This window comes from Rattus rattus, chromosome 3, assembly GCF_011064425.1.
Source record: "Rattus rattus isolate New Zealand chromosome 3, Rrattus_CSIRO_v1, whole genome shotgun sequence".
Lineage (NCBI taxonomy): Eukaryota > Metazoa > Chordata > Mammalia > Rodentia > Muridae > Rattus > Rattus rattus.
Window position 1 is genome coordinate 63562678 of NC_046156.1, and position 15167 is coordinate 63577844.

General features: G+C 44.5%; 1 protein-coding gene across 1 annotated transcript; it reads right to left on the reverse strand.

Annotated features, from left to right (window-relative positions):
* Positions 1-11648: 11648 nt before the first annotated feature.
* C3H1orf189 (chromosome 3 C1orf189 homolog) lies at positions 11649-13466 on the reverse strand. Its single transcript, XM_032897900.1, has 2 exons — positions 13326-13466; positions 11649-12170 (listed from the first exon to the last, which is right to left on the reverse strand). The coding sequence occupies exons 1-2, from the start codon at positions 13419-13421 to the stop codon at positions 12069-12071; spliced, it is 198 nt and encodes a 65-aa protein (XP_032753791.1). The 5' UTR covers positions 13422-13466; the 3' UTR covers positions 11649-12068.
* Positions 13467-15167: the final 1701 nt, after the last annotated feature.

Consider the following 15167-nt stretch of genomic DNA (forward strand, 5'->3'; position numbering starts at 1 on the left):
TAGCCCAGCATCACTAGCTCTGGGCTGGATCTCCAGGAGCACTTAAACTGTCATAGTGGAGGGTGGACACAGAAAGAGCAGAAATCCAAGGTCACCCTTGGCTACATGGTGAATTCAAGACTAGTCTGAGCTACATAAAACTCTGTCTCAAAACAACCCCAAAAACTGTTGAGACAGTTCTCTCCCATTCCCTGCAAGTCGATACCAGAACTACCAGATGGAAGAGATTGGCAAGTTGGCATTCTATTAGGATCAGCTCTGAACTGAAGTGTTTTGTTTGAATAGTAGGTTTGTCCCCTGTAGCTTTTAAGAGAGTCCATAGGAATGAGCAGTTAACCTGCCACCACCCCCTTTTACCCTTGGAATGATTTTGGACTTGGAATTTAATATTCATGTACAACTCCTTTTGTAGACAAGATATTTACACTTCTATTATCATATCCTTGGTGTGACAGAAAGATATAAGTATATGGAAAACTACTGTGGAATTTAACCTCTGAATTGTAGTAACTTCCACTAGTTTCACTTTGGCTTTCAGGTACTCCAAGGAGCTATTATATGAGTTCAAAACTACTTCTACAGGTCCTATTAGTCAGGATTTCTGGAGGCACAACTATAACGAGGTTTATTTTGTTTTCCCTTTGCTTCTCTAGGTTTTGGTTTGTTTTTTTGTTTTGTTTTGTTTTTTTGTTTTGTTTTGATTCATTCATTTATTTTATGTATGAGTGAGCTATCTGTAGGTGCACCTCCATGCCAGAAGAGGGCATCAGATGACATTACAGATGGTTGTGAGCTACCATATCTTTGCTGGGAATTGAACTCAGGACCTCTGGAAGAGCACAGACAGTGCTCTTAACCGCTGAGCCATCTCTCCAGCTCCCGCTATTCTAGTTTTTGCTTCCTTTGTTTTATTTTTGGTTTTTGAGATTGTATCTGAGGTAGTCCTGACTGGCCTCCAACTCATTTTTGTAGCCCTGGTTGATCCTAACCTTTGGACCCCTCTTTATCAACTTCCTAAGAATTGAAATTTCACGTGTGAACTCTCACATTGTACCTTTATTTCTCTGACTTTCTACCACCTTCTCAGTAATTAATCATGATAAATCCCTCCCTTGATAAACCTCTTTCCTTCCCTTGAGAAATAGGATATGAAGTAGGATTTAGAACTAAGGATATTAACTTGAGGTTGGGGATTTAGCTTTGTGGAATCTCTGGGTTCAGCAAAACACTAGTGCTCCTTGTATCTGGTTCTAGGTCTCAGGATGTTCCTTTCTTTTTGAGGGGAAAAAAAGACTCTTGAACAATGAGACTATTCAGAAAAAACAACTTGGACAAATAATAATTTCTCAGAAGTGTATCCTGTACACATTGATTACTGCCCAACTCTCCAGGAACTAAGACAGAAGGCAAGGCTCTGACCTGCATGAAAATTGTTTTGATGGCCTAAGTATTTCCCAAGCTTGTTTTGAGTAAATCTCATCAGAAGAGTTGTGGTGAGAATTTTTGTCATCTGCGTGCTGATCAGCAGGTGGCACTGTTGTACCTCCCTGAACCCTTAGACCTGATCCAGGCCAACCAAAGTTGAGACAACACGAATTGCATTCCAGAGGCTGGTTCCTTTGTACAGATAATCTCTTCTTGATCTAGGGAAGCAGATGGGTTGACTCCCGATAGCTTTCAGAGGCATGACGGGTTGGCAGCAAGGAGACCAACCAGTGCTATTGTTTTCCTGGTAACATACAATACAACATACCAGCAGGTGTCTCTGTCCATCCCTGTCTCTTATTTCCTCATCCCTCTCAACACATGGCCCTAAAAAAGGATGTTGTGACTCCTGTGTCCTGAGTCCTACCCCTTGCATTCCTCTTTCCTTTATTTGTCCCTAAACAGCTTCTGATTTCATCTTGGATTAAGAGCATCCTATGACCTGCTGCACAAGCGTGAGGAATCCAGTTCCCCAGCACCCACATAAGAGCCAGCTGTGGCTCTGTGCACCTGTAATCCCAGCACTTGTGGGACGGGTGGGGCACAGAGACAGGTAGATCCCAGAACTTGCTGACCAGCTAGCCTAGCAAATCAGTGAGATCTGGGTTCATCTAGAGACCCTGTGTCCAAAAACAAGGTAGAGAGATATAGAGGAAGGCACCCCACACCTACCTCTGCCTCCACACCCTGTCAGGCAACCACACACATATAGACAACACACACACAAGGATTTTACACATGGTTGCACAAAATTTAAATATATTCTGACCGTCACCAGACTGTAGCTTAAAGAGGGTTAAAACTGTGTATTTTGTGCATGCACTTTTTGCTACAACTTAAAACTATAATAGGGGCTGGGGATTTAGCTCAGCGGTAGAGCGCTTACCTAGGAAGCGCCAAGGCCCTGGGTTCGATCCCCAGCTCCAAAAAAGAACCAAAAAAAAAAAAAAAAAAAAAAAACTATAATAGTAGCTAAAGTCTGGGAAGAGAAAACAAGATTGTGCGGACCTTACCACGCTGGTACCTCTCTTTGTTCAAGTAGCCCTAAAAAAAAATCCCACACATTCAGGATAACTGATAGCTGAACTACCAGTGTAGACATGGAGCTACTGTCTCTCTCATTCCCCTGTTTACTTATTTATTAATCTCAAGGTCAGAGGCTGAACTGTTAGCCCTTGCTGTATTAGGCAAAGCTCTCCACAGTAATGAGCATATTACGATCTTTGTTCTCTACTTAAATGAACCCCAGCGCTCTTCCTCGGTCCATGCTTTCCCTAGCTCCTACAGGCACCCTCCTTGCTTTCTTGTTCTCTTTGAAGCAAAGGTCAGCAAGTTTTTAATAAAGGGCCAGATACAATGTCTGGCTTTACAGGTCATGTGGACTCTGTGGCAACTATTTTATTGAACAGAAAAAAACACTAGACAATATGTTCTAATAATATTTTACTTACAAAACCAGGCTGTGGCAGGTGTTAACCTAACCCACAGGTGGTACTTGGAGAAAAGATTCCTTTCATCCTGCTTCTGTCTCAACAAATTTCCCCCTCTTTTTTGTTTGTTTGTTTGTTGTTTGTTTTGTTTGAAACAGGGTCTCTATATATAGCCATAGCTGTCCTAGAACTCATCATGAAGACTAAGCCAGCCTCAAACTATCAGAGATCTGCCTGTCTCTGACTCCCAGGTGCTGTATTAAAGGCATATATTACCATGTCCGGCCTATTTCTTGTTCTTGTACATATCTATGAGGGGAACTGACTGAGTATGTGAGAAGGTAACAAATGGGACAGGACCGAGAGGATTTAAATTTTAAGACAAAATCTTACATATTTAAATTTTTTAGCCAGGTAGTGGTGGCACAGAGAGGTAGCAGTTTGTACTGGACAAGACTTTTAGACACTGAGGTTGCGTTTAGTGCCTGTCACCGGATTTGCATCACGAATCTCTGATGTCATGTACTCTAACACTTACTACACTGAGCCTTTGAAAGAGAACAACCAAGGAGAAGAAGAGCAGACGCCTCGTGGCAGAGACTGAATGTGAGGATCTAAAGCTCCGTGTCCTTTAAGCTGTTTTCTAAACCAAATGTGATTTAAAATAACATAGGTTTCTAGTTTTCTCCTCACCCAGATGCTGAGAAATGCCCCTGCAACTGACATAATCCTGGCGTTGTTGTTGTTGCTGTTGTTGTTCTTGTTGCTGCTGGTGTTGTTGAGATCCCTATGGGCTAGGTAAATGTAGCTGGTTGGGGGGCTGGATTTAATCCCCAGCACCCCAGATAAAAATAAACAGTCCTGTGGTACTTTTCCTCAAAGCAAATGTCCTATATAGTCTCATATTTCTCTTTACAGCAAACATCAAGGTTGGTGATGAAGGAAAGTGCCCACTAAACTGTAATAGGAGGTGAGTAAAGGCAATTAATTTTAGTTTTAAGAGGGGGAAAAGCCCTTAAGAACTATGTAATTTACTCAGGGCCATAGAGTCAGATCTGAGGATGCTACCTTTGCCTGCTTCCCCCTTTCTGTTTTTGTTCATCCTGATACCTCACTGCTCTCCTATGATCAGGGTTCCCTGTGGCATCGCTATGGCATAAAGGCAGATGTCCACCTTGACTAGGACAAATAAATCCATATAGGGCCAGGGTCAGTGTGACCTCCATTTTCTATTGTGAAATCTAAGCTGGCTTTCTTGGGTAATTGAGAGATGAGAGGTTCCCTATTAATACACACATGCACATGCCAAGCCTTGTACACAAAAGCTAAGAATGTGGCACGGGGGAGGAAGCGGATACCTGATAGCATGCATCTGCGTGTGAGGCCCCTCCTTTGTCCATGTTCTGGAAAAGGTCATTAAATTTCTGGGAAGGAGGTTGACTAGTACAGAAACAAGACTTTCTCTCTCTCTCTCTCTCTCTCTCTCTCTCTCTCTCTCTCTCTCTCTCTGTGTGTGTGTGTGTGTGTGTGTGTTCGCGCTTGGTGTAGAATCCAGGGATCCATGCATGTTAGGAAAGCATGCTACAATTAACTATGCTCTCAATTTCAACGTGTCTTTGAGTAAGAAAGTACATTCAGCAGACGAGCATGCCAATGTGTTGTTATAGGCAAAAGTATTATGTTGGCATATGTGCCCATAATCTATGGGTAAGAAGAAGGTAAGTAAGCCATCTCCCAATACTCACATCCGCTGCCTTCTTCTCTGCTAGCTCCAGCTTCTCCTGGGCATCCTTTAAAGCCTCAGAATACTTGTCCAGCTCATCCTCTGTCCCTTTCAGCTTCTTCTGCATGGTTGCTAGTTCATCCTCTAGCTGCAGGAACCCGAAAAGTAACACACAAAGACATAAACACAACCGTGCGGACTTGGACTCCAAAGACTGCTGAGCCCAGCCTCCAAGAGAGACACACTTCTCCAGCCATGTTCCAGGAGTTAGGTTATGGCTTCATCTCAGACCCTATAATGTCTGGTCCCAAGAGCTTTCATGCAAGACTAGTGAATGATAAACACCTAGTGGGGAAGATCTCTGTGGTGTTACTGAGAGAGAGAACAAAAGATGGATCATGCTCTTACCTTTTGCTCTAGAAGTGAGACATTCTTCAAAAACATGGTCTACTTCTACTTAGGGAGTACACAGGCACACTGGCACAGGTGAGGCCACTGGCTTTCTCAAGGTCATGTGAACAAGTCTAAAGGGGATACCCTAAAGCAGTGGTTCTTAACCTTTCTAGTGCTGAGACCCTTTAATATAGTTCCTCATGTGTGGAGACTAAAAATTATTTTTATTTCTATTTCATAACTGTAATTTTGCTACTATTCAAATCATAATGTATCTGTGTTTTCTGGTAGCCTTAGGCAACCCCTGTGAAAGGGTCAATGTCCCAAGGGGGTCTCAACCCACAGGTTGAGAACTGCTGCCCTAGATGTTCATTGAGACTAGGGCATTCCACCCACCCCAAAAAGAAGCTGGTCCTGTGTTCACTGCCTCTCCCATGAACCCCCTGCCCCTCTGGTTTTTCAAGACAAGGTTTCTCTATCTCTAGCTGCCCTGAGTGCTGGGATTACAGGTGTGTGCCACCACTGCCTGAGCCATCTCTGTCTTGCAACCAGCAAGTGAGAAAGGTCAATACCAGTACCTACCTGTTTGCTTCTTTCTTCTGCCTGCTTCTGCTCGGCTTCAGCTTGCTCAGCTCGGTCCAGGACATTCTCTTTGTCTAACTTCAGCATCTGCATTTTTTTCTTGATGGCCTCCATCATGAGCTGTGACTGTTGGTGGGTTCACCTGTGAACACTGGAGACCTGGAGGCTAGGACCAGAAAGGAAGGGCTGCTGCCTGGGTCACTCAAACTTCCCCAAGTTTGAGCCTTTATCTGTGCTTGCAGCTCCACCTCTTATTCCTAACATGGTCTTTCTAGCTCCCTCCCACCCCTTTACTGTTCCCCTGGGGGAACACAGGGTCAGACACATTGATAGACTGACATCACCAGCAAGAAAAAAAAATTGAGGAACAGCTGAGGCTGATTTTAGACAATGGAAAGTGGGGGAGGTGGGGGGTTCTCTTTGACCTTGAAACTTTCCACTCATTCTTGGCAGCTCAATGGGTCTTTCAAAAGTGGAGGAACAGAAGAGGGGAGAACACTGAAGCTGAGAAGGGTACTTTAGCAGTTCTAGCCACTAGAGGGGTCCCAGGAGCCTTTAGATCTCTCATTTTCCCCTGGACTGTATTGGATGTGGACCAAAGTCTACTAGTTTGGTCTTTTGATCCCTGGTATCTAAGGAGCGTGGTCAACAGTGACCAGGGGAGGTCACTCATGATCGTTGACAATTCCTCCAGATTGACAGTTGGGATTGCTGTGCTATTTTGGGATTCTCTAATAGGCAAGGAGACATTAGTCTGTAAAGGCCATAGGATAAAGCAGAAGGCCTGGGATCTGAAAGGCTATCTAGGGTGTCAAGTGGGATGAGAAATGAGGAGGTCCTAAAACAAGATCACGTTTTCTCATAGCAGTCTTAAAATAGAGCTTTCGTACCCACACGTACGTACCAAAGACTGCCACTTGCGTCTACCCCTTCTCATCGACTGCTCCCTCTGTAGCCCCTGCCCAGCCCCACTGTCCACCACACTGCTATAATCATCACTACCAGCTCTACTTTCCCCAGTGTAGTGCCAGCCATGTTCATAATTCCACTTGGAATCTTGCTATTGACAGGTGGCAATTGATCCCATACACAGTTGCCATATACCCATGTAGGCCAGAGAAGTGGACACTGTTCAAGGTGACTGGAGGTAGCAGGGTAAATAGAAATGGTTCTAATGAGTTCATAATGTCAAGGATAGTTAGTGTCGAGACTAAACCACAGCCATGTGGGAACTGAGTCAAGCATCAGGGTGGGGGTAAGGGCAGAACTGTCTCACTCATGAGAGAACCTCCATGTTAAGAGCAGGCTGCTACTAATAGACTGGGTGGATAGACTACCAGCTAACTCTTGGAAGAAAGCAAAGAAACAAGCACCCCTGGTTCTGAGGCCAGTCAGGGAACGGGGACAAAAGAGAACCAGAGGAAGGAAATGGGTTGAGAGGGAAGAGGGCGATACAGAGGAGAAAAAGACAAGAACAAAAAAAGAAGAGGAAGAGAGAAACATTCTCTCTACCACATGGGGCAAGATATATAAAGAAAGGGGTCTGAAGAGATGGCTCAGTGGTTAAGAGCACTGATTGCTCTTCCAGAGGTCCTGAATTCAATTCCCAGCAACCACATGGTGGCTCACAACCACCTGTAATGGGATCTGATGCCCTCTTCTGGTGTGTCTGAAGACTGCTGTGAGAATGTTTGACATTTAGTTGGTTCATAAATTAACAACCCAATATCAATTATTATATATAATAAATAAATAAGTCTTTGAAAAAATAAAAAAAAGATATATAGAGAGTTGATTCTCAAATTTTGCCTCTCTCCCACTTCCACATGAGCCTTCTGGGTTAGCATGGGCTCCATATACTTCTCTTTCAGGAGAGTTGTGGAGAGAAATTTAGTTAAAAAAAAAAAATCACAATAGTGGTGAGTTGGCTCAGTAGTTAAGAACACTGACTGCTCTCTTCCAGAGGTCCTGAGTTCAATTCCCACAACCACATGGTGGTTCACAACCATCTGTAATGGGGTCTGATGCCCTCTTCTGGTGTGTGTGAAGACAGCAACAGTAGAGATAGATAGATAGATAGGGCAAAACAAATTAAAAATAACCTGGACTGTAGCTCTATAGTTCAGTGGTAGAGTATTTACCTAGCATCTATGAGGCCTTGAGCTCCATTTTAAGAAAAACAGAAAAGGAACAAAAAACAAGACACTGGGTATGGTGGCATGTGCCTTTAATCAGAAGGCAGAGGCAGAGGGGCAGAGAGGCAGAGAGGCAGAGAGGAGAGGCAGAGGCAGAGGCAGAGGCAGAGGCAGGAGGATTTCTTTGACTTTGAGGCCAGCCTGGTCTACATAGTGAGTTCAAGGATAGCCAGGGCTACATAGAAAGACCCTGCCTCAAAAACAAAACAGAGAGACAGACAATAGTCTCCGAGCCCCAGGGGCTGAAGGAGCAGAGGAGGTGGTGCCAAGTCTCCTCACTGCTGTGAGAATGTTTGACATTTAGTTGGTTCATAATTTAACAACCCAATATCAAACATATCACACAGAAGCAGGCAGGCAAACTTTGGTAGTAATCTGCCCCTCCCCTCACTGTGAAGAAAGGTCAGGGAAGACAAACCAGAGCCTAACCATGTACAAGAGGAAATCCATCTTCAAGGGTGCTGACCCTTGGTCTTTCACTCCCAAAACATGGTCTTGGTTATCTGCCCTTCATGCTGTCCCCACCACAAACCTTCTACTGTGTTGTGTGTGCTGGATCATGTTTTCGTAAAGCAAGAACACTGGGCAGGGCTTCACATCCGGCACCTACCGTGTACCAAAGCTCCCACACGAAGCTGCTTCTCCCTGTTGTGTGACAGCACCAGCTTCCAGAGGATCACCATGTCAGCAGCTCCTCAATAGCTTTGCCACCTGCCCTTCAATGTCACCTCAGCTGCCCAGGGCTTTCCGGGGGGCGGGGTGGGTAAGGTTAGGGGTTTGCGTCTCCTCTGCTTTCCCTTTTCCAACCAAACTTCTAACCTTCCCAGATTCCTTTTCTCCCATGATACTTCTCGGTCTTCTTAGTGGACTCCAACTTCAACAGGAGTCATGGGAAACATCTGAAATATGGGGCTGCCTTCAGCATCGAGTGCCTGGTTTCCTCTTCATGTCCTTAAAGCATCCTCCTTCAAGTTACCACTGGGTGTCCAGAACAGGAAATCTATTGCACTCAGTCTTCAGTCTGGACTCCAGACTAGCAGACATCCAGCTTCTCCCTCCTGGCTGAACTGAAACTAAGGTTTTTACATCAAAAGCAAGAGGGAACTGCTCTGTCAAGAGGCAGCCTGCAACCCTCAGGACTACCATTCCTTTCTACAGCCTTTTTTTTTTTTTTTTAAATCACCAGAGCTCCGGGGGTGGCTTCTCCAAGGCTCTTCCTTCACAGGGATCAACCTGGTTCTCTTCTTTTTTCTCCTCTTAGAGAGAACTGGGTCTGTTGAGTGTCACTTGACTGATGTTTCACTCACTGTGGCAAAAAGGAGCCCAAGTTATAGCTGCACAGGGGCTAGCGAGCGATAGGAAGAGGGCTGATTTTTATCAGTCCCCAGGCATGTTCTGTGTGTCCTTGCTCCCATTAATCCTGGCATCTCCCTCCCCCAACACACCAACTTCACAGTGACTTTGATCTAGATCAATAGCGTGTTCTAACACCCAATCAATTCAAATTAATTGTGTGTGGCACTTGCAGCCTCATTCCCAAATTAGGTGCTTATGGTATTGTCTTTTCTCTTTTTAGTTTCCAGAGTCTGTGTGTGTACGGAATATTTATATCCTTACCCTCCACTTACCCTTACCCCTCATCTTTCAAGTTCTATTTTGCCCCACTCCCAACCCCCTTGGCCACAATGGGAAACAGAAAGGAGAAAGGCTAGAAGGAGACTAACAAGAGTGGAAGACTTGCTAGATGAGGTGGTGCACACCTGTAATTGAAGTACTTGGAAGGCAGAGGCAGGAGGATCTCTTATGAGTTCGAGGCCAGTCTGGTCTACACTGTGAGTTCTAGGATAACCATGACCATGTAGAGAAAACTTGACTCAACTTTGGGTGGAACAAAGGAAGAAACACACCGACAGCAGACCACTAGCTTTTCCTTTATCTTTATTATACTTATATTTTTGTGTGGTTGTGTCATGGTGCCCATGTGAAGGTCAGAGGGCAACTTCCAGGAGTCTGTTCTCTCCTTTATGTGGGTTCTTTGATTAAACTCAGGCCATCAGGCCTAGTAGCAAGTAGCATCTCACAGAGCAGCTATTTCAGACAGAGCTAAGTCCTGAGTTACAAGGCCAGGGCGTGACATTAGCTACAGCAGCAACAGGCTGGTGTGGGTACAATTGAGTGATGTGATGAGAACACACAGAATTAGCAGGGAGGGTCAGGAAAGATGAGTGCTATGGTGGGCCAACCTGCCAATAATGGAGTCAGTCTGGCACTGATAAGCCCTGAGGCAATAGGCCAAGGTCAGAGATCCAAGCAGGCAGATGGACATCCAGAGAGTCCAAATGAACAAAGAGAGAAATTGAAGAGATTGGTTATAAAGTGTAGTGGGAAGAAAGTACCATGGAGTAGGGAGACAGCATTATGGTTTCCTGTTTTTATTAGGTATTATGTGTGATTTCTTCTAGGTATCTTAATTCCTAGAATCCCGTAAGGTTGGGATTGTTTTTGTAAGTAAGCAACCAAAACTCAGACTTATTTAAAAATGGGTGTTTTACCTGCATGCCTGTGTACCATGAGTTTTGTCTGGTACCTGCAAAGGCCAGAAAAGGGCATTGGATCCTCTGGAACTGGAATTAGATAATTTTGAGTAGCTATGTGGATGTTAGGAATTGAATCTGGGTCCTCTGAAGAGTAGCTAGTGCTTCTAATCACTGAATCATCTCGCCAGAGTCCTCCCCCAAGAATATTAAATATTAAAACTTGCACTAGGCCAAACTAAGTGACAAGGCCAACAGTGAAAGTCAGACCTGTCCATTCTATTAACTCTGGCCTGGAAGACAGATCAGAAGGAAGCTTAAAGAGGCGAAGATGGTATAGACCAGACTAACATGCCAGGGACAGAAAGAAGGAATGGAAATTCAGTTTTGTGGCTTCATCTACAAAATGCATGCTACTCTGTAATTCTGGTTCAAAGCCTGCTTTCCACACCAGTGAGCTCCAGCTCCTTCGCTGTGTCCATGACTAGTTACTAATGACAAGAGGTCACAAGCAGTGACAATGAGGGCAGAGGGAAGAGTATATGGTTGAGAAGATATTTAACTGGATGTGCGCTAGCTACAAGGAGACATGAGGGTATTTTAGGCCAATCACTGGGCTTGTGCTCTGTACCTTCTTATTTAATCCTGAGGAAAATCTTAGGAGGGCCTGTCATTTCCAGAAGAGGTATCAGAATGAGGATCTGATACTGTGAACCTACACCTGACCCTAAAGCTTGTGCTTTTGTGTCCTCTTGCCTCTCCACTGTCTTCATGGGTGGGATATGTAGGGGCAAGAAGTAGTGGCTACTGACAGCTGAAGTACAGGCTTTAATAAGGGACACAGGCTAGAGACAGACTGAAGTGTGAACTTTGCAGTGGAGACAGCCATACAAAGCAAGAGGGTAGTAAACAGTCCCTTGGCACATGTGTGTTCACTACTGACGGAGTAGGGTTTAAATACTAGAAATTACTTCAGAGGATAGGTTCTTGCAGCAGCTATGGGCTGTAAGGGGACATGAGGGGACATGAGGGGGGGAGGTATCTGAATGTCATTTGTATTTGTGACCTACAGGTGCGTACGTCAACACTTTCCAGGATTTTCAGTGTCAAACACCTTGAGAATGGACATCCTTTTTCTAGCTCCTCAAATTTAACACCTGCTCCATTGTAAGCTGAGTGCCTGGAGGGATTAGAGTTCGGAGCCGTTTTGTAGAGTGGGAATTCAGGCTAATCCATGGTTTCACAACAATGAGAGGACTTCTAAACATAAAACTGGGGCCTCCTGACATTCAAGCACCGCAGTGCCTACAGATTAATAGCCATGTTTAATGTTTATTTGTCCACGAATTTAGGAGAGTGAAACAGTGAAACTGAAGTCTGAGGCAGTGCCCACAATCTAAGAAGTAAAATTAAATGGCAGCCAAGAACAAATCAAGACTCAAGGCTGAGAATAAACCCTGTGGCCAAATATGAACCTCTATGAGCTAGCTTTATTTATTAAACCAGAAACTGTACATAATCTCTCCCCCCTTACAACAGTGCATAGCCCACACTGACCACAAGGTGTCACTCTTGTTTCTAGAAGCCACATATAAGTAGACGTAACAGTGAAAAAGAGATTTAAGTTCCAGGTCCAGATGTGCTCTGAGAAGCTCCACATAAGAATGAAGGTTGGGTTGGCAGGTACGATGAGATGGAGGAACAGTGTCTGGCCAGTCGGCAGCAGTCAGAGTCTCTCCTCATAAAAAGCTTTGCCCATTCGATTGAGCTCCTGCTGGTACTGTTGATATTCTTTTTCAAACAGCTCGTGCAAGGCAGCTTGACGGACCTGGTAGGGAAGGCAGGAAAAATGTGTGGCATTGACTCTTCTACACCTTTTCTCAGACTCTGGATGCCTTTCCCATCCCTGTGTTCTGTTGGACCCAAACTTGGCTGGGACATATGGAGGCAGTAGAAGAAAGTGTAAATCAGTGAAGGGAAGCCTGCCTCATTTCCCTTTCTTTGGATGAAAGCTCAATGTTTAACAAATATTTTGCTGAGAATGTACCATCAACTAGAAAATCTGCTAGGTGCTCAAGAAAACAAGAGTGATGCACAACTGTCACCCAGGAGAAGCAGCAGCTTAGGATCTCACTAGATGAAAACAGCAAAGACTGCTATGCACTGGGAATTGGAAATGTGTCACTTGCAGCTGGGGGGTGGGACATGCCTATAATTTCAGTATATGGGAGGCTTGATGTCTGCAAGGTCTAGGCCAACCTGTGATGCAGACCCAGAGCTTGTCATAGAAATAAATACATAAAATAAAACCCCTGGCTAGATGAGGTGGCGCATTTTAATCCCATGCAGGAGGCAGGTGGAGCTCTGAGTTCAGGGAGGCTTGCCTTTAAACAAATCTTTAAATAAATATATATATATTTTTAATGTATATGAATACACTGTAGCTGTCTTCAGAAACACTAGAAGAGGGCATCAGATCTCATTACAGACAGTTGTGAGCCCCTATGTGGTTGCTGGGAATTGAACTCAGGACCTCTGGAAGAGCAGTCAGTGCTCTCAACCGCTGAGCCACCTCTCCAGAAAGGATGATTTTTTTTAAAAAAATTTATTTATTTTATGTATGTGAGGACACTGTAGCTATCTTCGGACGTACCAGAAGAGGGCATCAGATCTCACTACAGATGGTTGTGAGCCACCATGTGGTTGCTGGGAATTGAACTCAGGACCTCTGGAAGAGCAGTCAGTGCTCTTAACCGCTGAGCCATCTCTCCAGCCCCGAAAACAAAGCTTTAATAAGCCAAAACTAAGAGAGTAGCATCTGCAAACTGAAAATAATCACTTACTGAAAAGAGCTTTGACATTTGATGTTAATGTTTTGATAAAATAATGAAAAAAAAATCAGTTAGGTCAAGATGCCCTGGCTAGCAGGAACATAGAGTGAGTGGGAAAGGGGAAGACTCCAGGTGGCGCTCCTAGAACTCACCAGCAGGAGCTGTTTGTTGGACAGTGCTAATTCCTGTTCCATAGTGTCCTGCATCCTTAGGGTAGCATACAGGTTTCTCCGTTGGTCCAATGTCATCTGCCACAAACATTGAGTATGAAAATTCTGCCACCTGTCCCAGGTTTAGGGGAAGGAATTAAACGAGTGAGTTAGTAGTAAAGACAAACCCTTCCTAATATGGTTACTTTGAACTGATTTAGAGTCTAGTGTGTAAGTGCACTGTTATGGAATCTTTACCATGAATAGTCAGAGGCAGATCTATTAACTGTTATAGTACATTGTTCCTACCACCCCTCACCTCCCTGCCAGCCCTTTATTTCAGACAGGGTTTCACTGTGTAGTCCTAGAACCACCTGCCTTTGTATCCAGAGTCCTGGGTTTAAAGGTTATGCACCACTACAGGGTAGCAACTAAAAAAAAAAACAAAACAAAACATGTTTTTAGGTAGCCCAAACTGGGCTCCAAATCACAATGTAGCTAACCCTGAACTTCTGATGCCCCTATCTGTTGGAAAATAAATCCAAGGTTCTGTGCAAGCTAGGTAGGGAGTCTATCTGTGCCCTCTTTTAAAAGGCGTTTCACTATATAGTCCTGATTCCCTGAATTGTGTGGACTAGTTTAGATACAAATTCAAGAGAGCCCCCTGCTTCTACCCCCTAGTATTGAAATAAAGAACAAATACCACCAAATGGGGCCTACCGTTGGGGTTGAGAGTCTATCAATCACAAGGTAGCTTAGGCTGACCTCAGACTCATGAGGTTATAGGAATATGAGATTATAGGAATGGGCCCCACTGTGTTGCCTCTGCCAGCATTTTTTTTTTTTTTTTTTTTTTTTTCAGAGCTGGGGACTGAATCCAGGGTTTTGCCCTTCCTAGGCAACCGCCCTACCCCCGAAACCAAATCCCCAACCCCCCCATTTTTTTTTTTTTTTTTAAAGCTTAGGGTTGGAGGTATAGCTAGTGGCAGAATGCTTCCTTGCACAAAGCCCTGGAATCAATACACTGCACTGCCACAAACATCAGAATCTTAGCAGGTGAAATCTACAGTTCAGTCTTCCAGGGACTGTCACTTGTTTACCAACTGTTGAAATACCTGATGCACGGGTTGGGGATTTAGCTCAGTGGTAGAGCGCTTGCCCTAGGAGCGCAAGGCCCTGTTTCGGGTCCCCAGTCTCAAAAAAAAGAACCAAAAAAAAAACCTGATGCATACACCTAGTACAAAGCCAGGCAAGAAACACAAAATAACAAATTCTTGTGCCTTTTCTGCAGGGAATGGGCATCAGGAACAGAAAGAAAGGCTCGTCTCCCCAGCATCAACATATTCTCTCCTCTGCTGTGAGAACAAAGCTGCTACCTCTCTGCTCTGTGTTTTGGCTCACGGAAAGGAGAGTAGAAAAGACAAGGATGGGAGGAGGTGGAGACAGATTACCTGTTGACAATCTTCTTAAGTGTCGCGGCTCTCTGCAAATTCTGCAAGAGAAGGGAGCTCTGTTGATCTCCTAGATTACTAAAACCGGACCACAGGGTCACTTTCGAGGAATCTGGTAGTCAGTTTCCCAGGAGCAAGTGGCTCCACACACCTCAGAACAGACTAAAAGGAAAATACAGGGGCCTCAGGAGAGTCATGTGAACAGCCACTCTGTTACAGAAGCAGTTTCCCCTATTTTGCTAATTCTCCCTTACACTTCCAAGGGCCTTTCTCAAGTGTGCTGTACTTTGGGTAAAAACCGGGAAACCATATCATGGGAAACTCCTCTACCAACTTCCAACCCTCCTTCCAACCCTCCATACCTCTTCTACTTTTGTCATTTTCTCTGTAGACA

What these genes read in the sequence shown, in the direction of transcription:
- C3H1orf189 (XM_032897900.1), bottom strand. Translation starts at nt 13,421, where the DNA reads ATGACATTGGACCAACGGAGAAACCTGTATGCTACCCTAAGGATGCAG. An exon ending in CCAACAAACAGCTCCTGCTG is followed by an intron (nt 12,171 to 13,325) that starts GTGAGTTCTAGG and finishes CTTCCCTACCAG; the next exon opens with GTCCGTCAAGCTGCCTTGCA.